Raw genomic sequence first — 27947 nt, 5'->3', positions numbered from 1 at the left:
TCAGAAATTCCTATTCAGTCCCAATTATTCTTTTAGCCAGAGGTTACAGAGGTTCAAAATGATTTTTTTATATATCCTCAGTTCCTCAGGAGTGTTCAGGGGAAATATTTATACCAATATAGAAACTGGTGTTACCTGTGTCTTTTGTGGTGATGCAAAAGTTGCTGGAGAATTTACAAGTGGGAAGAAGTGGAGTGATATTTGGAAATCTGACATTTTAAAGTGCAATTTAGCAAGAAAACCACATATGGACAACGTGCAAAAGCTCTGGTGACAAAATCTTTCATTACCCGTTACAAGCCTGCTACATAGGTTGTGTGAGGGTACAGATGAACTCGATCGAACTCAGAGGAGAGTAAAGTTCTTATGGATAATGCTTTGCTAGCTCTTAAGATGAATACCTCTCTATATAAAATTCACTGTGCACATGTCACTCGGAAAAATGCACAGTACGAGATTTATGTGCACACTGGTCATTACAAATTGGAGGGGACATTGGTGGGAAGATGGGGAGACCTCCAGTGTCCCTGATGCCCTCACCTACAAGATGTACATCCAGCTGCAGCTTGTAACCCTGTAATTTAAGGAGTTGGAACTTGAAATGGATGAATTCCGGATCATCCAGGAGTTGGAGGGGGTGATAGATATGACATGCAAAGAGGTAAGTTACACCCAAGGTGCAGGACTCAGGAAACTGGATGAGATTCAGGAACAGGAATGAGGTTAAACAGCCACTGCGGAGTACTCTTGTGACCATTCCCCACAACAACAGGTGAACCACTTTAGAAACTGCTGGGGGGATTACCTGGCAGAGGAAAGTCAAAGGGGTGATAGGGGATTCATTAGTTAGGGGAACAGAACAAGAGGGGATGAATATCCTTGTGGTAAGGCTTGCTAATGCTAGTGTGAGGGGAAGGGTGATGTGGTTAAAATAAGTTGTAGGGGGATCGGGAGCCAGAATGACAGAACAGATAGTGGAGAGGGTGAATTGAATTGAATTGATTTTTTTACATACATCCTTCATGTACATGAGAAGTAGAAATGTTTTTGTTACATCTCCGTCTAAATGTGGAATATATAGTAATTTATAATAGTTCATACACGGGACAGTGAATATAACATAGAAATCAATGAATCAGTCTGATGGACTGGTGGAAGATGATGTCCCAGAGCCTGTTGGTCCCTTTGCTGTGGTACAGTTTCCTGGACCTAGCAGCAGGAACAGTTTGTGGTTGTGGTGAATAGAGTGTCCAATATCCTTCGGGCCCTTTTTACGCACCTGTCTCGGCAAATGTCCTGAATAGTGGAAAGTTCACTTCTACAGAGTCAGCAATCAAATGGTTAAGCATGGTGCGATGAATGTGCTGAGCTGTGTATATCATAATGCAGGAAGCCTCGTAGGAAAGCCAGATAAGCTGAGGACAGGGAATTATGATGTTGTAGCCATTACTGGGAGTTGGTTGCACCCAACAGTCTGAGGGATTTAGAGGAACAAATTTGTAGACAGATCGCAGACCATGCCAAGAAACAAAGTTTGATTCAGTTGGTGATTTTAAGTTTCCATATATTGACTGGGACTCCCATACTGTAAAAGGACTAGATGGGGTAGAGTTTGTCAAATGTGATCTTAATCAGTACATAGAATTCCCGATGTAGAAGTGTGCAATAAGCTGTTAGGAAATGATCCAGGGTTAGTGACAGATATTAGTGATCATAATGTCATGAGATTCAAAGTAAATATGGAAAAAGAGAGGTCTGGACCCACGGGTTGAGATTCTCAATTGGAGAAAGGTCAGTTTTGATGGTATCAGAAAGGATCTGTCAAGTGTGGTTTGGGACAGGCTGTTTTCTGGCAGAGGAGTACTTGTAAGTGGGAGGCCTTCAGAAGTGAAATTTTGAGGGTGTAGAGTTTGTATGTGCCTGTCAAAATAAAAGTTGAAAGATTACTGGTGCAGGGAACCTTGGTTTTCAGGAGATATTGAGGCCCCGGATATTTTGTTCCTGTAAATGCCTCAGACTGTTGGGTGCTGCCAAGACTCATTAACGACTGACTCATTAATCATCATTCCACATCCTGAACTCATCTGACTTTTTTTAAGTCGTCTTCTGTTGGTTTCTAAACGCTTCCCAATAGTTTTTGCTCTTTTATTTGCCCTCTCTTTGGCTTCTATGTTGGCTTTGGCTTCATATTTCAGCCATGGTTGTGTCCTCCTGCCTTTTCAATGCTTCCACTTCTTTGGGATGTATCGATAACTCAGCTCCCGAATTGCTCACAGAAACTCCAGCCATTGCTGCTCCGTTGTCACTCCTACCTTTCCCCGTCCAAACAAGTTTGTCCAGCTTCTCTGTCACAGAAACCTGGAGAAGTTCAGTACAGAAACAGGCTACTTGGCCCATCTAGTCAATGCTGAAAAAGCATTTAAGCTGTCTAATGCAACTACCTGCACTGGGACCATCACCCTCCATACCCCTACCATCCAGGCTCCCATCCAGACTTATAAATGGTGAAACCGAGCTCATATTCATCACTCGTGCTGACACCTCATTCCACAGTCTCACAACCATTTCAGTGAAGAGCTTTTCCACACGCTCCCGTTAAATTTTCACCTTCGCCACTTACCCATGATCCTCTGGTTATCATCCCACCCAACCTCAGTGGAACATGCTGCTTGCATTTACCCTATCTGTACCCTAATAATTTTGTATACTTCTATCAAAACCTCAAAGCAATGTATGATTCCCTTGTTTATGTTTAGAGCATATTTTAGGTGAAAAGATGATGAGAGGCTTTGATTGTGTGGATAGCCGGAGGCTTTTTACCAGGTCCAACATGGCTAAAATGAGGCTCATAGTTTTAAGGTGCTTGGAAATAGAGGGGATGTCGGGTATTTTTTTACACAGAGAGTGGTGGGTGCGTGGAATGCACTGCCGGCTATTTGTGTGAGAATATTTCAGTTACTGTGGGGCCAGGCACCCATGTAGCTCAGTGGGAACAGGGAATAATACCAATGGAGAGAGTCAAACTGAGCCAGGTAACAAATTGGAGATGACAGATATGCCCCATTCTTATAGAGACAGGAAGTGCATCAGAGAATTTGATGGTTATTCCAGATACCAGCACTGTGCCCAGTTAGAAGATGATTTCTCTCTCCAACTTGGGTTGAACTTCACTGTAACAGTGTGATGCCAGATCACACCTTAGCAAATCAAGTGATCTCATCTGAAATGTTGTCCTTCCCCCACTGATGGATTTTGTAAATCTTTTTCCAGGTTAAAAATGACGAGGAATTTGTCTACAGGAATCTCAAACAGATTACACCAGTTTTGCTGTCTCTGTCCAGATATTTAAGAAGTGCAGCAAGGGATTCACTCAATCATCCTTCCTGCTCAGACTGTGGAGAGGGATTCACTCGATCATATGACCAACTGGCATGCCCGTTATTTTACACAGGGGACAGATCATTCACCTGCTCAGACAGTGGGAATTGATTCACTCGGTCATTTCAACTGAATGTACATCAGCAAATTCACACTGGGACAAGGCCATTCACCTGTTCTGTGTGTGAGAACGGATCCAGTGGTCTTCCCACCTGTGGACACACCAGTCAGTTCACACTGGGCAGAAGTAGGTCATGTGCTGAATTTGTGGGGAAAGCTTCATTCGGTCATCTGACATAATGGCTCACCAGCGAGTTCACACCGGGGAGCGTCTGTTCACCTGCTCAGATTGTGGGAAGGGATCGACTTGCTCATCTAACCTGAAGGTACATCAGCGAGTTCACACTGGCGAGAGGCCTTTCACCTGCTAAGACTGCGGGAAGGGATTCACACAGTCCTCCTCCCTCGTGGCACACCAGGGAGTTCACACTGGTGAGCGGCCGTTCACCTGCTCGGACTGCGGGAAGGGATTCACTTGCTCATCTAACCTGAAGGTACATCAGCGAGTTCACACTGGAGAGAGGCCGTTCACCTGCTCAGACTGTGGGAAGGGATTCACTCGGTCAGCCGACCTAATGGCTCACCATCGAGTTCACACTGGGGAGAGGCCATTCACCTGCTCAGACTGTGGAAAAGGATTCACTCGGTCATCCACCCTAATGGCTCACCAGCGAGTTCACACCGGGGAGCGTCTGTTCACCTGCTCAGACTGTGGGAAGGGATTCAATTGCTCATCTAACCTGAAGGTACATCAGCGAGTTCACACTGGTGAGAGGCCTTTCACCTGCTCAGACTGTGGGAGGAGATTCACTCGATCATCTGACCTAATAGCTCACCATCGAGTTCACACTGGAGAGAGGCCGTTCACCTGCTCAGACTGTGGGAAGGGATTCACTTGCTCATCTAACCTGAAGGTACATCAGCGAGTTCACACTGGGGAGAGGCCATTCACCTGCTCAGTGTGTGGGAAGGGATTCACTCAGTCATCTCAACTACAGAAACACCAGCGAGTTCACACTGGGTAGAGGTCATTTACCTGCTCAGACATTGGGAAGAGTTTCTCACAGCCATCTCCATCAAATGTGCATCATTGAGTTCACACTGGGGAGAGGCCGTTCACCTGCTGTGATTGTGGGAAGCGATTCACTCAGTCATCTCGGCTTATGTAACTCTCGCTTCGGCTAGCAGCTTAATATAGGGGGTGATAGCCCCACAGCCCGGCCAAACTTGAGAAATCTTGTTTGGGTGAATGCTGTGTGATGTGTCCCCTGTTACAAATCAGTTCCCCGAAATAACAAACAGTACACAGTATCCGATTAAACTATTGAGCTTTATAATACTTACTTTGAATACAGGGTTAGCAAAGTAAACAAAAAAAGAAGAAAAAGAGCCCACTGTCTCCATTTGCATCTTTTCATCTCCCCCAGCAAAAGACCACAAAAATCTCTCTTCCAGACTCACAAGAAAGAACATTTCTATCATCGGAAAGTCCCGCACTCAAAAACCCGTATCTCTAGTCGTATTATAAACATTGCTGCTACAGAGAAACCATTACCTCAGCAGTGAAACATTGCAGAGAGGCCATTACATTAGCAGTCAAACCTTACGGCATGTTACACTTGTGACACACTGTTCACATTGAGGAGAAAGTTTCAATGAGCTGCATGCTGGATATTTGTCCGTCACCGTTGCTGAATGCAATTTTGAGAGTGACTGTCGGTGCTGAACTCTGCAATTATTGATGCGATTCACCACACCCAGTTCTGCACCCTGGTCACTGGTCATGGGAGGAGTTTCTTCTTTCACCTTTAATGGGACTGGTGTTTAATATTCTGGATCTGAGACAAATAAATCAGTTTATTTTAAACTCTGTCTCTGGTACTTAAGTGAATTTCTAACACACCTAGTGTACAGTAGAGAGTCAACTCTGGCCAGTTGGACCCTGCCAATGATTCTGTTCCATGACAGTCCTTTCAAATCCTCCCCTGTACGGCCAAAACGGCATGGTTTTCCTCTTCCCAGACAGATCTCTCGGAATTCTTTGGTGAAATGAGAAAGGTGGTGTGTGTTGTTTGTTTGGATTTTCAGATGGTTTTGAACAAGGTGCTGCACCTGAAGCTGCTTAACAAGACACCAGTTCATGGTATTTGATGTCTCTGTGCCTGTTCCCGCTGAAGTTTAGAATTATGGGCGGGGTGTGGAGTTGTGGGGGCGGGGTTCCCAAATACTGTAAAGCTGGGACAGAGAGGATATGGAGAGGATGTTTCCCATAATACGGAGCCCAGGTCCAGGGATACACCCTCAGACTACAGGGAAATCAATTCAGATGAGGAGGAAGTCTTACGATATCATGTTTATTCAGCATGACCGTGTCTGATCTATGCTTCTGTGCCCTTCCCCCTGTATCTCCAGCTCAAATGTACCCAGCCACCCGCCTACACTCAGATAGATAGACACTTCATTGATCCTAAAGGAATTTACATGGAAGATTTAGAATTTTAGAAAATTCCATATGTCTCCATTTAAAATGACTGGCCCTTTTCGATCCCTGTCAGTTTCTCTCTCACTGATCAACAGAGATATCAAAAGGCCCGTCCCTTTCCCTCGTATATCTCCACCGGCTCAATCCCTGGTTTCTATCCCAGTTTAACTCCTCATCTCTCTTCCCTCCCATATTCCCTCCAATCTCTCTCCTCCGTCATTCTCTCCCATGCCTCCTTCTGCCCCCTCACTCGCTCCCTGTTTATTTCTCACCCACATCCATCTCCCTGCCATTCTCTCCCCTCACTGGTTGTCACCACCATCTCTCTCCCCTGTTTCTTGCCTCCACCACTTCCCTCTCATCTCTCCTCAGTCTGTCTCGCTAACACTCCTACTGTCTCTCGATTCTCTCTCCCTCTCTTTCAATACCACCACTCAGCCTGTTCTCTCTTCTCTCTCTCTCCCCCCACTCTCTATCTCTCCCTTTCCCACTTTCCCTTCTCTCCTTCTCCTTCTTCCTCTGTCTCTCTGTCTCTTTCTTTCCCTCCTCTGCTTCATCCAACTCCAAATGCCAGTAAGTTCCGCTGTCACTTGCACATTGAAAGGTGCTATTATGGAGTGAACATGGGCTGAGGATCCGGGTCGGTCTGTAAAGGTGGGGTGTGGTTTGTAGACAGAAAGTGGAGTAGAGAAGTGAGAGTGAGAGGAAGTTGGGGTGAGCAGAGTAAGAGAGGGAGGTGAGGAAGTGGGAGAGGTATTAATAAGATAAGAGTGGAGAGGAGGAAAGGGAGAGTGGGAGTAGATGGAGGAGAGAAGCAGAGAGGAATGTGTGCTGAGGATTGAGAGGAGGGTGAGGGGTAGGGAGAAAGGGACTGTCAGATCTGGTGAGCACACTATGGAGAGAGGAAGGAGCAAGATGTTGAGGGAGCTGCACACACTCAGTGTTGAGGGAGTTGCATTTCCTCTGTCCCACTCACAGTAACTCTTCTAAGGATGTATTTGCATCAACAAAAGCAGGATTCAACACGCTGTGAGTGTGTGCTATTCTGAACTGAAATGAAAGCTCAACCCAGAAAGATGAAGGAATTATCACAATGGAACAGTGATTCCCTCTGGGGGCAGTTACGTGTCCTAAGATGGCTTTAGGAGCAAATAGCACTCGCCGGGGGTGGGGGGCATTCGAGATTCCTGGCGGGGCAATAAGCTGCCTCTAACTTGCGGCATCGGACCTGATCGACCGTTAGTAGAGCAGGTACTTCCAAAAAGGATGTGGCACTGGAATAAAAGAAGAAGCATCGCACTGCAGGCCTTGAGCATTCGTCGTCACAACGGGTCTGACACTTGGCGATCTCGTCCGACCGAACCAACCTAACAGACGTCGTTGGGGATTAGCAACGAGGGTGCTCGGCATTTCGCCTTGACTTGCGGCACTAGGGCTGGGAAACACTGCTATAGAAGAAAGAGTTAGCCAATAGATCAGCATAATCGTCCATGGATGAGATCCCCACGATGTGAGCAAAGGAGGAAAGCGTCCAACGTCAGACTCAAAGCTGGAGACCTCTTCCCAGAAACTGCGTGGTTCCTTGTGTCAATACAGGACCAGGCGGTTGACACAGAAATAACAAAAATGCACATTAAAAGAGTCACAAACTCAAGACGAAGTGTTGTGCTCTAAAGCAGAATATGCCGTTTGATTGCTGACAAAGACGCCATCAAGTGGCAAGCATCATTCACCAAAATCCTGCTTTATGAGACGATCATGAAAGATACTATCAATGACAATCAATACAAGCCTGATCCAGTTTTAGATTCGGAGTGAAACAATTGCATTACTACCGATCCGTTATTAGAGATAGGACGATACATGATCCCATCCGGATATAATATCACAGGATAAACATGCAAATTAGATTTACTGAATAGATACAGCCATTCCGACACACACAGCACGCTGAAATCAATAAGTGAAAAAACCTGAAATATCCCATGGCGTTGATAGCAGTGTGACGTCATTCACTGGCTCTCATTTTGGAAGGGAATCAATCGGCCATCGCAGATACATCAACAGCTTCGCACCCAGAAGCGGCCGTTCACCTGCTCCGTGTGTGTGAAGAGACTCATTCAGTTAACCCACCTTGTGATGCTCTAGTGAGTTCACAATAAATAGAGGCCACATTTCTGTCCGGAGTGAGCAAAAAGTTTTACTCAGTCATCCCAGCTGCTGCAACACCAGCAACTTCACATCAGGGAGGAAGTTCAAATCAGCTCTGTGTTAAATATTTAACCATCACGGTGACTGAAGGCCGCTGCAGGTTCATGAGGGACTGTTACTGTCAGATTCTGCAGTTCTTGCGGCTGCTCATCGCACCCAGGACTGAACCCTGGTCACTGATCATTGGAGGAGTCTGTTCTGCTGATGTTAGCCTTAAACTAGACTGGTGTTTAATATTACGTTCACTCTCTACTACACTCACAATGTACACTAGAGAGGCCACTCAATCCATCTGGTCCCAGTCCATGTTTCTGTTCCATATCAGTATCTTAAAGTGTATCTCTGCCGTTTATCTCTCATACTCTCTGTTGCAAATAGTCACTATTCCGTGGGAGAAGAGATTTCCCTTGAATTTCATGGAATCATAGAAATCTGCAGCAAATTACAGGCCCTTCAGCCAACAATGTTGTGCCGATCATGTACCCTACTCCAGACAACTGCCGAGAATTGCCCTACCACAGAGCCCTCTGATCTTCTAAGTTCCATGAACCTATCTAAGATTCTCTTAACAGACCCTATTGTATCTGCCTCTACCACTTCAAGCAACTTAAAATATTTTCACTCATTTCAAAGGACTGGGCCTCAGACAGCTGGGTTGCTGCAATGCATCTCTAAAGTCTGACAGCAGACTAGCGAGTGAATCTTCGATGGAGCAGAATCAGAAACCAAAGAGTTGCCAGCACCAGTCAGGGCTTTGGGGCTCCAGAAAAAGATGGGGTCTGGAGGTTTTGAGCAGGTGGAGGGAAGAGGAATCAGACCAGCAGGATCTGGCTATGGATAAAAGATGAGAAACATTTGGAAACTGGTTAATTGAAAAATTGGTTAATTTCTACAAAATATTGCAGGTAATCAGCAGATCAGGCAGCAAATGTGGAGAGGAATAAATGGACAGCATTTAGGCCGAACCCCTTCAGCATGTCTGGTCTGTGTACTCCTCTGCTTAGTTGCTGCCTGAACTGCAGAGTTCCTTCAGCATTGTGTGTGCTTGCGTTCCTCTTTTTCCAGCAACTGCAGAAACATGCCCACTCTGGGTGATCAGAATGGTAATCTATACGGGAGACAAAGTAGATGGGGGAGGTTTTAAATAGTAGTTTTACATCCATATTTACTCAGGAGATGGACACAGAGTCTGCAGAAGTGAGGCAAAGCAGCATCAACCTCATGGACCCTGTACAGATTACAGAGGTGGAGGTGTTTGCTGTCTTAAGGCAAATTGCCATGGATCAATCCCCAGGGCCTGAAAAGTTGTTCCCTGGGACCCTGTGGAAGACAAGTGCAGAAATTGTCGGAGCCCAAGCACAGATATTTAAATCATCCTTAGTGACAGGTGAGGTACTGGAGGATTGGAGGACAGCCAATGTTGTTCCGCTGTTCAAGAAAGCCTCTAAAATTAAACTAAGAAATTGTACATTGGTGAGCTTGTCATCAGTTGTGGGAAAGTTAATGGAACGTAAGTGCAGGAACTCGATATACAAGTTTTTGGATAGATGTGGACTGATTAAGGATAGATAGCATAGCTTTGTGCAGGGTAGGACATGTCTAACCAATCTTATAGAGTCTCTTGAGGAAGTTATCAGGAAAGTGGATGAAGGCAAGGCTGCTGATGTTGTCTACATGGACTTTAGCAAGCCACTTGGCAAAGTCTCACATTGGAGGTTGGTCAAGAAGTTTCAGACATTCAGCATTCAAGATAAGATAGTAAATTGGACGAGACACAGTCTTTGGGAGAAGCCAGAGTGTGGTAGCAGATGGTTGCCTCTCTGACCGGAGGCCTGTGACTAGTGGTGTGCCACAGGGATCAGTGCTTGATTTCTTGTTGTTTGTCATCTATATCAGTAATCTGGATGATAGTATGGTTAGCTGGATCAGCAAATATGTGGATCACACCAAGTCTGGGAGTTTAGCGGACTGTGAGCAGACTATCGTGGCTTGCAGTGCGAACTGTACCAGCTGGAAAGATGGTTTGAGAAATGGAAAATGGAATTTAATGCAGACAAGTGTGAGGTGTTGTACTTTGGCAGGACCTATTAGGGTAGGTCTTACACAGTGATTGGTCGGGAACTGAGAAGTGTTGTAGAGGAAAGGAATCTGGGAATACAGGTCTATATTTCACTGAAAGTGGTGTCATAGTTCAAAAGGTACAGAGAGAAAGATTTTGGCCCATTGGCCTTCATGAACTAAAGTACTGTCAACAATAGACGGATGTTATGTTGACGTTGGTGAGGCCTAATTTGGAATATTTTGTGCAGTTTTGGTCACCAACCTACAGGAAAGATGTAAAAGAGGTTGAAAGAGTTCAGAGAAAATTTACAAGGACGTTGTCAGGTCTGGAGGGCTTGGGTTAGAAGGAAACATTGAACTGGACTGGACTTTATTCCTTGGAAAGTAGAAGGGTGAGGGGAGATCTGATGGAGGTATTCCACAGTTTTGAGGGTCATAGATGGGGTAAATGCAAGCCAGATTTTTCCACTGAGATGGGGTGGGACCACAACCAGACGCCATGGATTAAGGGTGAAAGGTGAACTGTTAAGTGGATCAAGAGGGAAAACTTGTTCACTGAGATGGTCATCCAGGTGTGGAATGAGCAGCCAGCACAAGTGGTGCATGCGAGCACGATTGCAACGTGTTAGAGGTTGGTATAGGTACCTGGATGGTAGGGGTATGGGAGTGGAAAGCGTAAATAGCTTGGCACCAACGAGATGGGCCAATGTGTCTGAATCTTTCTATGACTGTGACAAGAATCTTAAACAATACTAATATTCACTCTAATTTCTTTTAACAGCTGTGCAGACCAACCATACACCTGAGCAGGAGATATTTACGTGGTGTTAAAACGGTGGTACTTTAAGTTAACAGTACATAAAATAAAATCCCAGCTGCACATCAACAAAGGGTATTTGCATGAGAGTGTTTCAGTTCCTGTGGGGCCAGGCTCCCATGCAGCTCAGTGGGAACAGGGAATAACACCAATGGAGAGAGTCAAACTGAGCCAATTCACAGATTGGAGAAGGTAGAAATGCCCAATTCTTATAGAGACTGGAAGAGTATCAGAGAATTTGATGGTCATTCCAGACACCAACCATGTGCCCAGTTACAAGATGATTTCTTTCTGCAACTTGGGTTGAACCTCACTGTAACAGTGTGATGTCAGATCACACCTTGGTAACTAATGTGATCTCATCTGAAATGTTGTCCTTCACCCACTGATGGATTTTGTAAATCTATTTACAGGTTAAAAATGACAAGGAAATTGCCTATGGGAATTCAAACCAGTCTTGCTGTCTCTGTCCAGATATTTAAGAAGTGGAGCAAGGGATTCCCTCAATCATCCTTCCTGCTCAGACTGTGGGAAGAGATTCACTCTATCATCTGACCGATTGGCATGCCCGTTATTTTACACAGGTAACATTCAGCTGTTCAGACTGGGAATGGAATCACTCGTTCATCTCAACTAAAGGTACGTCAGCAAGTTCACACTGGGACAAGGCTATTCACCTGTTCTGTGTGTGAGAAGGGATTCAGATGATCATTCCAGCTGTGGACACACCAGTCAATTCACATTGAGCAGAGGCTGGTCATCTGCTGAAATTGTGGGGAAGGATTCACTAGGCCATATCTGACCGAATGGCACACCAGCGAGTTCACACCGGGGAGCGGCCATTCACCTGCTCAGACTGCGGGAAGGGATTCACATGCTCATCTAAACTGAAGGAACATCAGCGAGTTCACACTGGAGAGAGGCCGTTCACCTGCTCAGACTGTGGGAAGGGATTCACTCAGTCATCCTCCCTATTGGCACACCAGTCAGTTCACACTGGGGAGTGGCCGTTCACCTGCTCAGTGTGTGGGAAAGGATTCACTCGATCATCCTCCCTATTGGCACACCAGTCAGTTCACACTGGAGTATGGCCATTCATTTGCTCAGACTGTGGGAAGGGATTCACTCGGTCATGTGATCTGCTGGCACACCAGCGAGTTCACACTGGGGAAAGGCCGTTCACCTGCTGTGAATGTGGGAGGGGATTCGCTCGGTCATCTGATCTACTGATACACCAGCGAGTTCACACTGGGGAGAGGCCGTTCACCTGCTGTGAATGTGGGAAAGGATTTGCTCGGTCATCTGATCTGCTGGCACACCAGCGAGTTCACACTGGGGAGAGACCATTCACCTGCTCAGTCTGTGGGAAGGGATTCCATCGATCATCCGACCTTCATAGACACCAGCGATTTCACACTGGGGAGAAGTCGTTCACCTGCTCAGACTGTGGGAAAGGATTCACTTTATTATTTCACCTACGGAGGCACCAGTCAGTTCATGCAAGGGAGAGGCTTTTCACCTGCTCAGTCTGTGGGAAGACTTTCTCTCAGTCGTCCACCCTACAGATTCACCAACGAGTTCACACTGGGGAGAGGCTGTTCACCTGCTCAGACTGTGGGAAGGGATTCACTCGGTCATCTCATCTACTGAGACACCAGCAAGTTCACACTGGGGAGAGGCCGTTCATCTGCTGTGAGTTTGGGAAGTGATTCATTCAGTCAGCTTATCAACTCAGACAGCAGCAAGTTCACACTGGGTAGAGGCCAATCAGGCTTTGGGAAAAGATTCTCTCAGTAATCTCCACCAAATGTGCATCATTGAGTTCACACTGTGGAGAGGCCGTTCACCTGCTGTGAATGTGGGAAGGGATTCACACAGTAATCTATCCTTGTGACACACTACCGGGTTCACACTGGGGAGAAAGTTTCAATAAGCTTCATGCTGGATATTTGTCCATCACCGTTGCAGAATGTAATTTCGAGAGTGACTGTCGGTGCTGAACTCTGCAATTATTGCTGCTGCTCACCACACCCAGTTCTGCACCCTGGTCACTGGACTTGGGGGGAGTTTCTTCTGCTGCACATTCACCTTTAATGGGACTGGAGCTTAATCTTCTGCATCTGAGACAAATAAATCAGCTCTATTTTAAACTTGGTTTCCAGTACTTAGTGAATTTATAACACACCTTGTGTACAGTAGAGACTCAACTCAGGCCTGCTGGACCCTGCCAGAGATCCTGCTCCAGACAGTCCTTTTAAATCCTCCCCTGTTGTTCATCTCTCTCTCTCTCTCTCTCCCTGTGGTGATGGGTTCCAAACAGTCACCACTCTAGGTGAAGAGGTTTCCGTTTTATTTTCTGCAGACTGAAGAAGTTGAGCTGACTGCAGTTCTGCTTGACATGTTCTTCACCCCTCAAATCTCTGCGCTGATAGAGAATGACATTGGTAGTTAACCTCCTTATTCAGGGCACATTCCACATTATGGGTCATTTTCCCTGCTTCTACAGGGTTGTTATAAAACACCACTCTCCTCTAAAGACTGAAATCAGAATGGAAACCATTAATTGGATGTTCAACTGAGCAAGGTCAGAAACCGGAGGCGGGTCCGCACAGGGCAGAGTTTGGTGTACTGGAGGATGGTCGGGGTAAGAATGTATGATGAGGAGAAGGGAATCAGCAGCGGGACGTGGCTACAAATGACAGAGTGGAAACATTTGGAAGCTGATTGACAGAGAAAATCTTTTGTTTGTCTGACTGATGGCACAAGCAACACCTGTGGTGAGGTGCTCTGCTGGTCGAAGAACATGTGTGTGTTGGGAAAAGTTTTATCTATTGAAGCAGTTGTTCCTGCTTGTTTATCTTGTAATGTTATATCCGGAAGTTTATTATAGATTGTCCTTTGTGAAATAATGTATTGATTATCATATAATTTGTAAGATTTTGACTCTAAAACTGTATCAGGCTGGAATTTATGGTGCCTTTATGAAGTGATGGAGGGCATTCGTGAGTTGGTATTTTAAAGCAAGATTTTGGTGAATGATATTTGCCAGTTGTTAGTAGCTTTGTAAGTAATCAGATTGAGTTAAACTGCTGCAGGATCCTGGACTGTGTTGGATTGTGTCTGGCTTCTCTTGGCATTTTCTGTACTTACTGCCTTGTTTGTTGTATTTAATGTATTTCTGATTTTTTTTTCTTTCTTTTGTTAACTACTTTGTCCTGTTTTTCTGCAAGGGACCCCTCTGTTTCTGGGAAGAGGTCTCCAACTCTCTGTCAGGTGCTCAATGCTTCATTGTCACCATCTCGTCTGCTGAGGTCATTGGGATGTCTCCCATGGAGGGTCATACTCATTCCAGTGGTTGATGTTTCCTTCCATAGTGATAATTAATTTTTCAGAGTGGGCCTCACATTGAAGTTTCCTGGTCTGTGTTACTTATCACAATTGCATATACACACATGGAGTACTGAATCCTGTTCATTTTTGATGAAAATATATACTTAGTTTTATCTGACTCTTGTGTGATTTTTTTTTCATGTGTGTTATTTCTCTTCCTCCTTCTGTCCAAGGTAGTGTTATTCTAGTGGGTTTGAGTGCCAATAGTCTTTTCTGAAGTTCTTATTTATCTTTGTAAATTTTACTGATTGAAATGGGACAAATATATTTTTATAAAAAAAGTTAATGTCGGTATTGATGAAAGTTCGTATTGCCTCTGTTGTATTTGTTAAGTATTGAGCTCCGTTTTGCATTTTTTTAAAGCCTTGAACTAAATTTTGTCAAAGGGTTTTTCTATTTCCACTACTTTCTATTCTTGTTGATTTTCCACATACGTGGGAATCAAGAGCCCCGATGAATGGTCTTGGCCCAAAATGTTGATTCCCATCCATAGATGATGCTTGACATGCTGAGCTCCTGCAGCACTTTGTGTAATGTTCTCTAGATTTCTAACATCTGTAGGTCCTCTTTTTGACTGCTTCTTTCAACGGATGCTGCTCGACCTGCTGAGTTCATCCAGCTTGTTTGTACGTCTTGATTTGACCACAGCATCCGCAGTGTACTTTGTGTTTGCAGGTCCTCTTGTTTCCCAGATCCCTACCTGTTTACTGTAAGAACAAGCTAAGAACAAGCTGGTAGTGGGGTTGTGTGGCTTTGTTGGTAAAATATTAAATAGAATCATTAGAAAGAGGCGGCATAGGGTTGGAAAGTGCAGAATCTGTGGGTAGAATTAAAGAACTGCAAATGTAAAAAAAAACCCTCATGGGAATTGTATAGAGACCTCCAAACAGTAGTAAGTATGTGGTCCACAAGTTACACTGGGAGATGGAAAATGCGTACCAAAAGGGCAATGTTACACTAGTCATGGGGGATTGTCATCCAGGTGATTAGGAAAATTAGGATGGTGTTGGTCTCAGAGGAGGAATTCCTTGAATCCCTACAAGATGCTTTTTTAGAGCAGTTCGTGCTTGAGCCCAGATGGGGATCAGCTATTCTGGATTGGGTGTTGTAATGAACCTGAATTAATTAGGTCACTGAAGTTGAAAGAGCTCTTAAAGACAAGTGATCTTAATATGATCAAATTCACCCTGACATTAGAGAAGGAGAAGCTAAAGTCAGATGTGGAATAAAGAGAATTAGAGAGGCATAAAAGAAAAAATTGGTCAAAACTGATTTGTAAAGAACTTGGGTACGGATGAAAACCGAGCAGCAGTGGCTGAAATTTCTGGAAGCAATTCGGAAGGCAGGGGATTTACACATCACAAAGAGGAAGTAGAATTGTAAAGGTAAGGTGACAAAACCGTGGCAGATAAGAGAAACCAGAGACTGCATAAAAAACAACGAAAAGGCATAGAGCAAAAATTACTAGGAAGTTAGTGGATTGGGAAGCTTTTAAAAACCAACACAATGCAACTAAAATAATTAAGAAGGAAAAGATGGAATACATAGGTGAGCTAGCCAGTAATAAAGAGGATACCAAATTTTTCTTCAGGTACATATAGTGTAAAAGAGAGGCGAAAGTGGATATCAAACCACTAAAAAATGATGCTGGAGAGGTAGTAATGTGGTGGGAGTGCAAGGTGATGGCAGGTGAACCGAATAAGTCTTGTACATCACTCTTATCTGTCGAAGATGCTGACAGGAATATGGAAGTCCCAGATGTCAGTGGTCAGAATGTGTAAAATCACGTTACTCGGGAGAAGGTTGTTGGGAAGCAAATGGTCTGAAGGTAAATAGGTCACCTGGACCAGATGATGTACACCCCAGAGACCTGAAAGAGGCAGCTGAAGTGATGTGGAGGCATTAGCAATGATCTTTCGAGAATCGTGAAGGAAATTCTATCCTAAGGAGTTTTATCCTTCACTAATCCCCCCTCCCAGTTTCACCTATCACTTACCGCTTCTTCCACCCCTTTCACCCCCACATTTCTTCCTCTGACGTCTCATCTTTATTTTTCCCCTGTCCTGATGAAGGGTCTTGGTCCGAAACGTCGACTGTTTACTATTTCCCTTATATGCTGCCTGGTCTCCTGGTTTCCTCCAGTGTTTTGTGAATGTGTTGCTTGGATTTCCAACATCGACAGATTTTCTGCTGTATTTGATCAAAGCAAAAGTGGGGTCATATAATATAGGAAGAAAACAGTGGGAAGTGAGAGGATTGGAAAGCTTTTACATAAACAACAGGAGACAACTAATAAAACACACAGGAGAGACAAGATTAAAAATTAAGGTAAGTTAGACAAAAATATCGTATAAAAAGTTGTTCAGATAGAGAAAGAGTGAAAGCGAGGCAAGAGTGTTACTCGGTGGATGAACCCAAGTGCAGAACACGGATGCGGAGGCAGAGTCGGGAGTCGTTATTAATGGAGTCGGTATCCAAGAGCGATGCTACACCTAGAACTGGTAGTCCTAAGAACCATGAAGCGAGGTTACTCACACCGGAGTTGACCAACGTACTGGCAGCTCCTTGTTGTGCTCACAGGGCTTTTAGACTGCATTTGCTGCTGGAAAGCAGGTGTTTGTAGTTAGTGGAACCTGGGAATGATTGGGAACTAAACGAGGTGACTGAGGCCCAATTCCTGAGGAAAATAGCCAGGTGGGCGATTGCCCGAAGGGACCATGACATCTCCCCTCCCTCAACGGGAGCTGCCAGGCGATGCTCCAGGCCGGTCTGGATGTTCCCGATGAAAATCTTGGATGAGGGATGGGTCTAGGATGAAGAACGCTCTTCTGGACCACACCCTTCCCAGTCTACCAGGTATTGGAGACCCCTGCCCCTACGGCGCACATCCAGTTGTCTTCGGACAGTGTATGCCGGATGGTCATCGATGATACGGGCAGGTGGGGGAGTCTCAGCCGGGGGACACAAGGGGCAGACGGAAACTCCGTTAACTGGGAAACATGAAAAGTTGGGTGGATGCGCATGGATCTTGGTAATTTTGGGCGAACCGCTGCGGGATTGATAACACTTTCGACCTTGAATGGTCACAGGAAGCAAGGGGCAAGTTTCCTATGCTCGTTCTTCAGCAGGATGTCCTGGATGAAAGCCACACCATCTGCCCTCGTTGGTTCTCGGACACCGAAGTCCAGTTTCGGTCGGCTGTCTTCTTATTACGTCTTGCTGATCTGAGTAGGGCCGTGCGTGTCTCCTCCCACACCTTAAAGGACCTGAACCGATGGTACCGCAATATCCTCTACCTGCGCGGGGGACAGCGTGGGTTGGTACCCCAGGGAACACTCAAATGGGGACCTTCCAATGGCTGAGCTTACTACAGAATTGTGGGTGTACTCAACCCACGGGTGGTGGTCTCTTCCAGTCGACGGATTGTTTGCCATTACACAACGTCGTGTCCAATGGCTGAGCTTACTAGAGAGTTGTGGGCGTACTCAACCCACGGGAGGTGGTCTCTTCCAGTCGACGGGTTGTTTGCCATTACACAACGTAGTGTCCAATGGCTGAGCTTACCACAGAGTTGTGGGCGTACTCAACCCACGGGAGGTGGTCTCTTCCAGTCGACGGGTTGTTTGCCATTACACAACGTCGTGTCCAATGGCTGAGCTTACTAGAGAGTTGTGGGTGTACTCAACCCACGGGAGGTGGTCGCTTCAAGTCGACGGGTTGTTTGCCATTACACAACGTCGTGTCTCCTCCAGGTCTTGGTTGACCCGTTCCATCTGCCTGTTGGTCTGGGAGTGGAAGCTGGATGACAGGCTGACCGTTGTACCCAAGGCTTGACAGAAAGCCTTCCATACCAGTGAGATGAACTGAGGACCTCGATCGGAGACGATGTCTGCGGGGATTCCGTGGAGGCGGAAGACGTGGCAGATGAGAAGGTCTGCGGTTTCTTAGGAGGAAGGGAGTTTAGGGAGGGCTACCAAGTGCCTTGGAGAATCGGTCTACCACGGTGAGTATGGTGGTGTTCTCATGTGAAGATGGTAGACCGGTGACCAAGTCTAGGGTGATGTGTGACCAGGGATGACCAGGGACAGGTAGAGGACGAAGTAAACCCGCAGGTGGCCGATGAGAGGCTTTTCGCCGGGCAGAGAAGGAACATGCCGAGACATAGGAGCGGGTATCCGCCTACATGGACGGCCACCAAAAGTGTTTTTTCAGGAGCGCTGGGGTCCGGTCACTTCTGGGGTGGCAGGTGAACTGAGACGTGTGCCCCCGTTGAAGAACCTGAGGCCTGACTGACACAAACAGGTGATCGCCGGGTCCATTGCCGGGGTCGGGGTCATCCGATTGGGCTTCTTTTACTTTCGACTTGATCTCCCAAGTGAGGGTGGCAACCACGCAGGATGGTGGGAGGACAGTCCCTGGGCTGGAAGTGTCCTCCTTGGAGTTGTATTGGCAGGAGAGCGCGTCCGGCTTCCCGTTCTTGGACCCTGGACAGTATGTGAGGGAAAACTTGAACTGTCGGAAAAATAATGCCCAACAGGCCTGCTGGGAGTTCAAATGTTTGGCGGTCTGAATATACCCCAGGTTTTTATGATCAGTCCATACCACAAACGTTTGTTCTGCCCCTTCCAGCCAGTGCCTCCATTCTTCCAGGACTAGTTTGACTGCCAGGAGTTCCGATTCCCCACATCGTCATTCCGCTCGGTGGGGGACAGTTGGCGAGAATCGAAGGTGCAGGGGTCCCAGGTCATGGTACTCTGTGGGGACTCGGGACAAATCGAGGGGTTCCGGAACAGGCGGGGTCGCGGTAGCTCCCCTGAGAGATGGGGCTGACCGCAGACAGTTGGCGTGAGAAGCCTGGCTCCACTTGGCTATCCTCCCGGCAGATCAGTCGATGAGAGATTTGTGTCAGCCATGGATACCTTAGAACTACCGGAGCTTGAGGTGAACGAATGAGACAGAATAGCACCTCCTCCCGATGGTTACCGGATAGGATCACGGTCAGGGGAGGTGTACGGTTGGTCACCCGAGCCAGCAGTCTTCCGTCCTAGGCCCGGGCCTTCAGGGGTGTAGTTAGCAGCTCGCGAGGTATTCCAGCCTGGGAGGCTAAGTCCTCATCCAGCAGGTTGCCCTCGGCACCGGAATCCACCAGAGTGGATTGGGACAGAGACTGTCGTTGGTAATTCACAGTAGCTGGAATCTGCATCCGAGTCTAAGGGGGCTGAAGGGAGTGTCGTCAAACGCACCGGAACAGTAGGAGCGGGAGCTCTGCGAGGAACGGAAGGGGGAGAGAGGTTAGGGCTGGTTGGAGAAGGTAAGGTGGACCGTGGGATGGTCCGAGGAACGGAAGTGGGAGAGAGGTTAGGGCTGGTTGGAGATGGTAAGGTGGACCGTGGGATAGCCCGAGGAACGGAAGTGGGAGAGAGGTTAGGGCTGGTTGGAGAAGGTAAGGTGGACCGTGGGATGGCCCGAGGAACGGAAGTGGGAGAGAGGTTAGGGCTGGTTGGAGAAGGTAAGGTGGACCCTGGGTTGGCCCGAGGAACGGAAGTGGGAGAGAGGTTAGGGCTGGTTGGAGAAGGTAAGGTGGACAGTGGGATGGCCCGAGGAACGGAAGTGGGAGAAAGGTTAGGGCTGGTTGGAGAAGGTAAGGTGGACAGTGGGATGGCCCGAGGAACGGAAGTGGGAGAGAGGTTAGGGCTGGTTGGAGAAGGTAAGGTGGACCCTGGGTTGGCCCGAGGAACTGAAGTGGGAGAGAGGTTAGGGCTGGTTGGAGAAGGTAAGGTGGACCGTGGGATGGCCCGAGGAACGGAGTAACGGGTCTTCTCTCTCAGACGTTCTCGAAGTCGATGATCTAACCGAATGACTAGCGAGATCAGAGAGTCCAGACAGTCAGTGTCGTCCCTCGCAGCATCCTTTATCTGGTCCGAGAGGCCCTGTCGGGACACCTCGCGTAGGGCCTTGTCATTCCACCCAGAGTCTGCGGCCAAGGTCCGGAACTCAATGGAATACCTGGCCACACTTCGCGAAGCCTCATGAAGAGTAAGCAGCCAGAGAAACAGAAGCGGAGACCCGGTCCGCTTGTTCACTGACCTCCTGCACATTCGTGGTTGGTGTCCGAAGGTTTTCCCTGATCTCCCGAAGTAGTTGGTCGTGGGTGCCCAATAGATAGCCCTGGCTGGCCAGGGCCTGGTGTACGGGATCAGTGTCCGCTGGGTTCATCGTGGTCAGTTCGTTCTGTTGCAAGGACGTGGCTCTGGAACGAACCCAAATGCTGAACACGGGCGCGGAGGCCATTTCGGGAGGCGTTACGGTCGTTGCGAGCGCGGAATTGGTGCCAAGGGAGTCTTTAACCGGAGTCTTGGTTTTAGTACAGAATTCAGGTACGATGTTTGACTTAGAACTGATAGTCCTAAGAACCTTGGAACGAGGTTACTCGTACACGAGTCGACCAATAAACTGGCAGCTCCTTGTGGTCACAGGGTTTTTATACTGCAGTTGCTGATAGAAAACACGTGTTTGTAGTTAGTGGAACCTGGGAATGATTGGGAACAAAAGGAGGTGATTAAGGCCCAATTCCTGAGGAAGATAGCCGGGTGCCAGAAGGGACCATGACACCCCTTGGGCAAGCATTTTGTTTCCCCCTTTGAAGTTTGGAAGCCAAATTCTTACCACCGTTTTGGAGTCTGTATTCAACTCCCATCACTGTCGTTTTACCCTTGCAGTTCCTCCCCTCTATTCGTAAAGAATCAGCGTCTTCCAACCGCATGTCTCCTCTTTCGAATAATTTGATTTATTTTTCACCAACAGAGCAACGCCGGCCACTCTACCTTCCTGCTTTGTTTTGATATAACGTGTATCCTTGGACATTAAGCACCAGGCTATTTTTTTCAGCCACTATTCAGTTCAGCCCTGTATCCACCCTTTTAGATTTTTCAGAGACGCCAATAACATCATTCCGATTGACAACTGTGCTGCAAGTTTATCTGCCTTAGTCTGTGTACCGCCTCATTCAAATATAACTTCTTCATTTCTGTATGCACGCTTTTCGATTTTGTCCACCATTTATGTTGCATCTTGTTGACTGCAATTTTGCCCTATCGACAGCCTCTCCTCACTACACGTTGCCTCTGTCTGCCCAACCAGCTCCCTCATCTCCAGCTCGTTACACAACTTGCCTCCGTTACTTCCTGTATTGAAATATATGCAGCTCGGGTCAGTAGTCGCACCATGCTCAACCTTTGATTCATTGCTCTGTCTGCAGTCTTCCCAACATCCGCCTCCACAGCTCAACATTAACTGTTCTGGCATTCTGGTTCCCATCTCCCTGCAATTTAATACAGTGTATTGTGGCTAAGGAAACCTTGGACAAGCCGCTCATCCGGGTCTTCCAACAAATACAGTTCTGTTGCGCCTTAGGGGCTGCGTCTAGCACTATGACAGAAAGAATTGAGTTAAATACTATCACAATGAAATAATAATTTTCTGACACGTGCATCCTCATGAGCGCAATTGCCGTATCTGCTGCGCTGCCGAATCCGTGGTCGTGACAGGACCCCTGGCTAATTATTATTTCAGTGTGATAGTACTAAAATCAATTATTTCTGTCATAGTGCTTGTCGAGACTTGAACCAAGCACAACAACGGATTTTTCACATTTCATATTTCACAACCAGGCGGATATTATGCTGATCCTGATTGTTGCAGGATGTTTATTCCCAGATGCGAGCTGACATTCCATGCCCAGCCTGGTTGTTTTGGTGACGGTGGGCAAAAACTGGCGTACATGGTCTATCTTCCAGATGGACCTCCACTCAGCCTGTTCGACATTTTACGGGGGCAGTTAAATTCCACACGCCTGCAGGAGAGAGGGGTTTGCATCAGAGATCTCTCATCACTGCCTTCCAGTGTGGACTGAATGCAGGGGTCCTACGGGAGATCGCAGTCCGGGACCAGCAGGATAGTCTGGATGAAATGATTAATCTGTCTGTTCCACTTGACGGCTGGATAACCGACTGGCTCCTCGCTCGCCACACGGCATCGAGTCCATGGAGGAGGTTATGCAAGTAGAGCGCGTGCGCCTGTCTCAAGAGGAATCAGAGTGATGCAGGAGAAAAGTTTCCTGACTCTATTGTGGTGATCCAGGACAATTCCGGGCGCATGTTCCAAGCGTTCTGTATAAGAGAATCCCCGTCAGCAGGGAGGGGAATCCTGACGGATTGTTTCTCTCAGCAGTCAGCTTCCTCTAGTTGTGTAATGCTGGCAGCTTCCTTTTCACCCATCGACTGTGGTGCAGATCGGAATCTCATAGACATCTCTCCAGCTCAAAGATGGGAAGTTCAGATTCAGGAATGAAGAGAAAGAAATCAACGTCGAGGCTCTGTACGGTTGATCTCTCTGCACCGGCCATATCCAGTCTTCCACCCAACCCCTCCAACTGAGAGGAAATTCATAAAAACGACAAAATCTGCAGATGCTGGAAATCACACAAAATGCTGGCGGAACTCAGGCAGCATCTATCGAAAAGAGTCAACAGTCGACGTTTCTAATTGAACCCTCCTTCAGGACTGAGATGGAATGGGGGAAATAACTGAATAAAATCGGGGCGGGCGAGGAAATGGCTGGCTGGATGATGACAGGTGAAGCCAGGTAGATGGGAAAGCTGAAGAGCAGAAGAAAATAGAATCTAATAGGAGAGGAGAGTGGCGAATAGGAGCAGTGGACCCAGAGAGACGTGCTAAGCACGTGAGAGGACGTGAAAAGTCAGAGAGGAAGAGAGGGAGTGGGAGGGAGGGAGATTTGTTCACCGGAAGTAGAAATCGATATTCATGCCATCAGTTTGGGGGGAGGGGCTACCCAGACGGAATATAAGGTGCAGCTGCTGTACCCTGAGGGTGGCCTTAACTTGGCAGAAGAGGAGGGGATGGTTGACACGCCGGGTCGGGAATGGGAAACGGAATGAAAATGTTTGGACACCGGGAAGTCCCGCTGGGAGCGGATAGTTCAAAGGTCAGTTTATTATCAAAGGAGGTATCCATGAACAACTCTTGCGTTTTTTTTCCCCCAGAGAACCACAAAACAAAGAAAGAGCATGAAAGTCTTTCAGAGAGAAAAATCAAACTCCCATCCCACCCCCGCATCAAAAACAACGGCATCCGGATCATCAAACCCCGAAAACCACACCTCCCGCACAAAAGGGAACAATAACATCGATCCGCTCCCCCCCAAAAAAAACAACCCTACCCCGCACAACTGCGGAGGAGCCGGTGTCACCAGTGTAGAGGCGGCCGCATCGGGAGCAGCGGACACAATAGGCGACCCCGGAAGATTCACAGGTGAAGTGTCGCCTCACCTGGAAGGATGTTTGGACAACGGAGAGAGTTCGGCCGTCCGGCCCTTTCACTGTGACACCCCGAACTCCACATCAAATCCATCCAAACGAATCTGGGCGAACTTTAATGACTAATAAATATAATTCCTCTCAGCGATCAGCTGTCTGAATGTATAACTGACTTTAAAGAGGAAGGGGTATCTATGGTCCATATTGTCAGGGTGTTGAGTTTACCAGGAGACAAAGACTACAGGGACGAGAGGTTTTCTGTTGACTAATACACTGTGTGTGGACCCCGCTGGCAATTCTGCTGTTGTGACCCGAATCGAGACAAACACCACGCTGCCCACTCCGCCAAAAACACGGCATACCCGTACACATAACCGGGGACTTTACATCTCACAACACTGGATTCAGTGATGAAACCCGTGATTAATGTTGTTGTCCCACTGAAATCATCAGAAACGTCCATTCAGGTGTTTTTAATTACAAGCGCTCCCCCACAGGTGACGTCACACAGGCGAATCCACGCGCCTTACGTCACACATGGGCTCCCCACACCAGGACCTGCCATCGCATGCGCGGTGTCTTACGTCATCCACGCGCTGGAGAGCTCGAGCTTTATCGGTTTAACGGCTGAACTATCAATCACGTGATCACCCCTCCCCACCGCTGAAAACCAAAGCTTCAGGGCCTGCTCTACTCCCATTGGTGCGATGCGATGTCAATCACTGGTTTCAACCAATAGCGGAAGCGTACCAGCTGTGAGGGCGTTACCCCGCTGAAACCGTTTCCCGCTCAAGTGTCGATCTCCCCTCAGAGCGGAACAGATCTCAAAGTAAATGTCCGCTTTCTGATTTATTTCCATTTCCCTCCGAGGGAAGTTGGGGAGTTTGTGAAGCGTCTCCTGCGCCCGGAATCTGATGTATCGCTGAGAGGTAGGAGGAGACCGCTCGGCCCATCGTTTTGATACCGTTTCCCCAGGGAGGGAGGGAGAGGGGGATTTTATTGAAAGGATGAAGATGGTGAGAGACGGGTCGGACAGGATGTTTGTCCCGGTGGGGACAGGAGGGGCTCATCTGTGGAAATGTCTGAGCCCACGGTGGTGGCAAGCAGAGGGATTCACCACATTGGGGGGCAAACACCGGCAGACTGTTGCCCTGCAAGCGGGGCCAGTGATCCGGGCAAAGTGACAATTATTTGGGATTTGTTGAGACTGTCCCTGGAATGTGGTGTAAAATCCCGCTCCCCATACTAACACGGGTTATACAGACCAAAGAACAAACTGCCGGAGGAACTCAGTGGGTCGGGCAGCATCTGTGGAGGGAAATGGACCGTCAACATTTCGGGCCGAGACCCTCCCTCTGGACTGAGAGTGGACGGGAAATAGTCAGAGAAAAGAGGTGAGGGGTGGGGATGGGGCAAGAGCTGGGGAGTGTGAGGTGGATCCAGGTGTGGGGGGAGGTGGGAAGGTGGAAATAGTGACAGGGGTGGGAGGTGAGTGGTTGGGGCAACACCGGGCTACAGAAGATAAATTAATTCCAGAGAGAATGAAAAAAGCGGTTAGAGAGTATTTGTTATAGAGAATGCAATGAAATGGAAGAGGAGCCGCCATCTTGTTGATGGTTAGAGGGGCTGAATGGCACAGATAGAAAAGAGCAGACAGATCGAATAGACCTGCGGGGCAATCTCAATACGCAGAGGCAGTGAGTACCTGGATTAAGCTGTTCGGTGTTTGCATCGTTGGTTATCTACCTCGGGTTCAGTATCCTCACCATGTTTGGGAATTCCCACTCACTGTCGTCTGTCTGTGAGCAGCTGGAAATTAAAGAAACACTCAAGATGCTGGAGACCTGAAATCACATCAGAAATTGTTTGAAGCCATTCCGACACAGGGTGTTGGAGCTGAAACTCTAACTTTGTTCGTCTCCACAGATGTTCTTCATCCATTGAGTGTTTCTTGTATTTGCAGGGTTTTTTTTAGAACGTTTCATTGGAATAATTTAAATCTCCTGCGAAATTGGACTGGTATAGGACGAACAATGTAATTCATTCTCTTACAGCAGAGAATCAGGGCTTTCAGCCCATCTGGTCTTTGCCATTCTCTGCCTGAGCCCAGCCATGTGCACCCAGAATCTAGATGTCAATACCTCTCTCATCCATGTACCCAGACAAACTTCTCCTCAATGCTGAAATTGAACCTGCATCCATGTTCGCATCACCTTCTGAGTGAAGTAAAAATCACAACGAACAGGGTTGTTGGAAAAGATCGGTTCAGAACACTCCTGGGTACCGGCTTCCAGAGAGAATACGCTTCTCACTCTACCAGCACCCTCTGCCTCTGTGGTCAGGTCATTTCAGTATCCACAAAGCCAAGTTCTCCTGGACCTCTGTTTCCTGCCACCCTGACCCGGACTAATTTGGGGAAAGTTATCAAAATTCTCACTAAAATCCAGTTTGTTCTTCTGCATGAATTTCAATAAATACTCCTGAATACCTGAAGTGCGGTGAGCAGTGAAAAGATAAGCACAGAATATATCGAAAAGTGAAAAAGACCAAAAAAATGAAGTTCCATTTGGACAAATAAATTGAAAAACGTGTGTGTGTGTGTGTGTGTGTGTGTGTGTGTGTGTGTGTGTGTGTGTGTGTGTGTGTGTGTGTGTGTGTGTGTGTGTGTGTGTGTGTGTGTGAGAGAGAGAGAGAGAGAGAGAGAGATCCTGTGAACGTATGTATTTTTGTGAGGGAGAAATTGACAGAAACATAGATGGAAGATAGAAAAATAGATAGATGGACAGAAGCACAGATAGACAGAGATATTTCCCCATTGCAGGAAAATTCACTGCTGTAACATGACAGAAAAAAAGAGATCGGTGTGGACAGAAACACCGGCATTGGACATCGTAGACCTCACTACACACATCGATGCTGTGAAACTCCATGGACAAGGTGGAGTGAACTGCCCGCTTACATGAGCAGAATATGTTGATTGCAGAGGGTCATTGTCTGGAAGGGCGGGACAAGAGGAACTGTATCGCTATTGCTCCACTGCCTTTTCTTACCAGATTACTCCCTCTCCAGCCCGTTACCTTTCATACTCACCGGGCTTCATCTGTCACTTTCCCCTCCCCATGATATTTTATTCTGGCGCCTTCCCCGTAACTTTCCAGAACTGAAGAAAGGTCTCGGCCCGATATGTCCACTGTTGATTAATTTCATAAATGCTGCTCGACCTGCTGAGTACCTCCAGCAATTTCTGTGTGTGTTTCTTTGGATTTCCAGCATCTACAGAAATCCACGTGTTTAGGATATTGAAATGTACATACCTTTTGAAAATTGGAAATGGATGGAGACACATGGATGAGTGAATCCATAAGACCATCAGATATAGGAGCAGAAGTAGGCCATTTGTCCCTTCGAGTCTGCTCCACCATTCAATAGTGAGCTGATCCAATTCTTCCAGTCATCTCCACTCCCCAGCCATCACCCCATACCCTTCAATGCCCTGGCTAATCAAGAACCTATCTATCTCTGCCTCAAATAAACCCAATGACTTGCCCTCCACGGCTGCTCGTAGCAACAAATTCCACAGATTCACCACCCTCTGACTAGAGTGATTTTTCCGCATCTCAGTTCTAAATGGATGTTCTTAAATTCTGAAGTCGTGCCCTCTTGTCCAAGAATCCCCTACCATGGGAAATTAATAAATCCCCTACCATGCAGATGATACTAAGGTAGGTGGTGTTGTGGATAATGAAGTAGGTTTTCAAAGCTTGCAGAGAGATTTAGGCCAGTTAGAAGAGTCGGCTGAATGATGACAGATGGAGTTTAATGCTAATAATTGTGAGGTGTTATATTTTGGTAGGAATAATCCAAATAGGACATACATTGTAAATGGTAGGGCATTGAGGAATGCAGTGGAACAGAGAGATCTAGGAATAATGGTGCATAGTTCCCTGAAGGTGGAATCTCATCTGGACAGGGGGGTGAGGAAAGCTTTTGGTATGCGGCCTTTATAAATCACAGCATTGAGTATAGGAGTTGTGATGTAATGTTAAAATTGTATAAGGCATTGGTAAGGCCGAATTTGGAGTATTGTGTACAGTTCTGGTCACCGATTATAGGAAAGATGTCAACAAAATAGAGAGAGTACAGAGAAGATTTACTAGAATGTTACCTGGGTTTCGGCACCTAAGTTACAGGGAAAGGTTGATCAAGTTACGTCT

The 27947-nt window shown here is 47.0% G+C and overlaps 1 protein-coding gene across 1 annotated transcript in view; it reads left to right on the top strand.

Moving 5' to 3' along the window:
- The first annotated feature begins 651 nt into the window (after nt 1-651).
- Nucleotides 652-27947, top strand: part of LOC140722235 (uncharacterized) — a 121471-nt gene continuing 94175 nt past the window's right edge. Inside the window, 7 exon segments of the mRNA XM_073037022.1 lie at nt 652-661; nt 3811-4460; nt 11594-11652; nt 11791-12714; nt 15075-15108; nt 17489-17719; nt 20641-20776. Coding sequence (XP_072893123.1) covers nt 652-661; nt 3811-4460; nt 11594-11652; nt 11791-12714; nt 15075-15108; nt 17489-17719; nt 20641-20776 — 2044 coding nt within the window.

Source organism: Hemitrygon akajei, unplaced genomic scaffold (assembly GCF_048418815.1).
Source record: "Hemitrygon akajei unplaced genomic scaffold, sHemAka1.3 Scf000073, whole genome shotgun sequence".
Taxonomy (NCBI): Eukaryota; Metazoa; Chordata; class Chondrichthyes; order Myliobatiformes; family Dasyatidae; genus Hemitrygon; species Hemitrygon akajei.
Note: the sequence above shows the minus strand (reverse complement) of the source record. Positions and strands in the feature narration are given on the sequence as shown.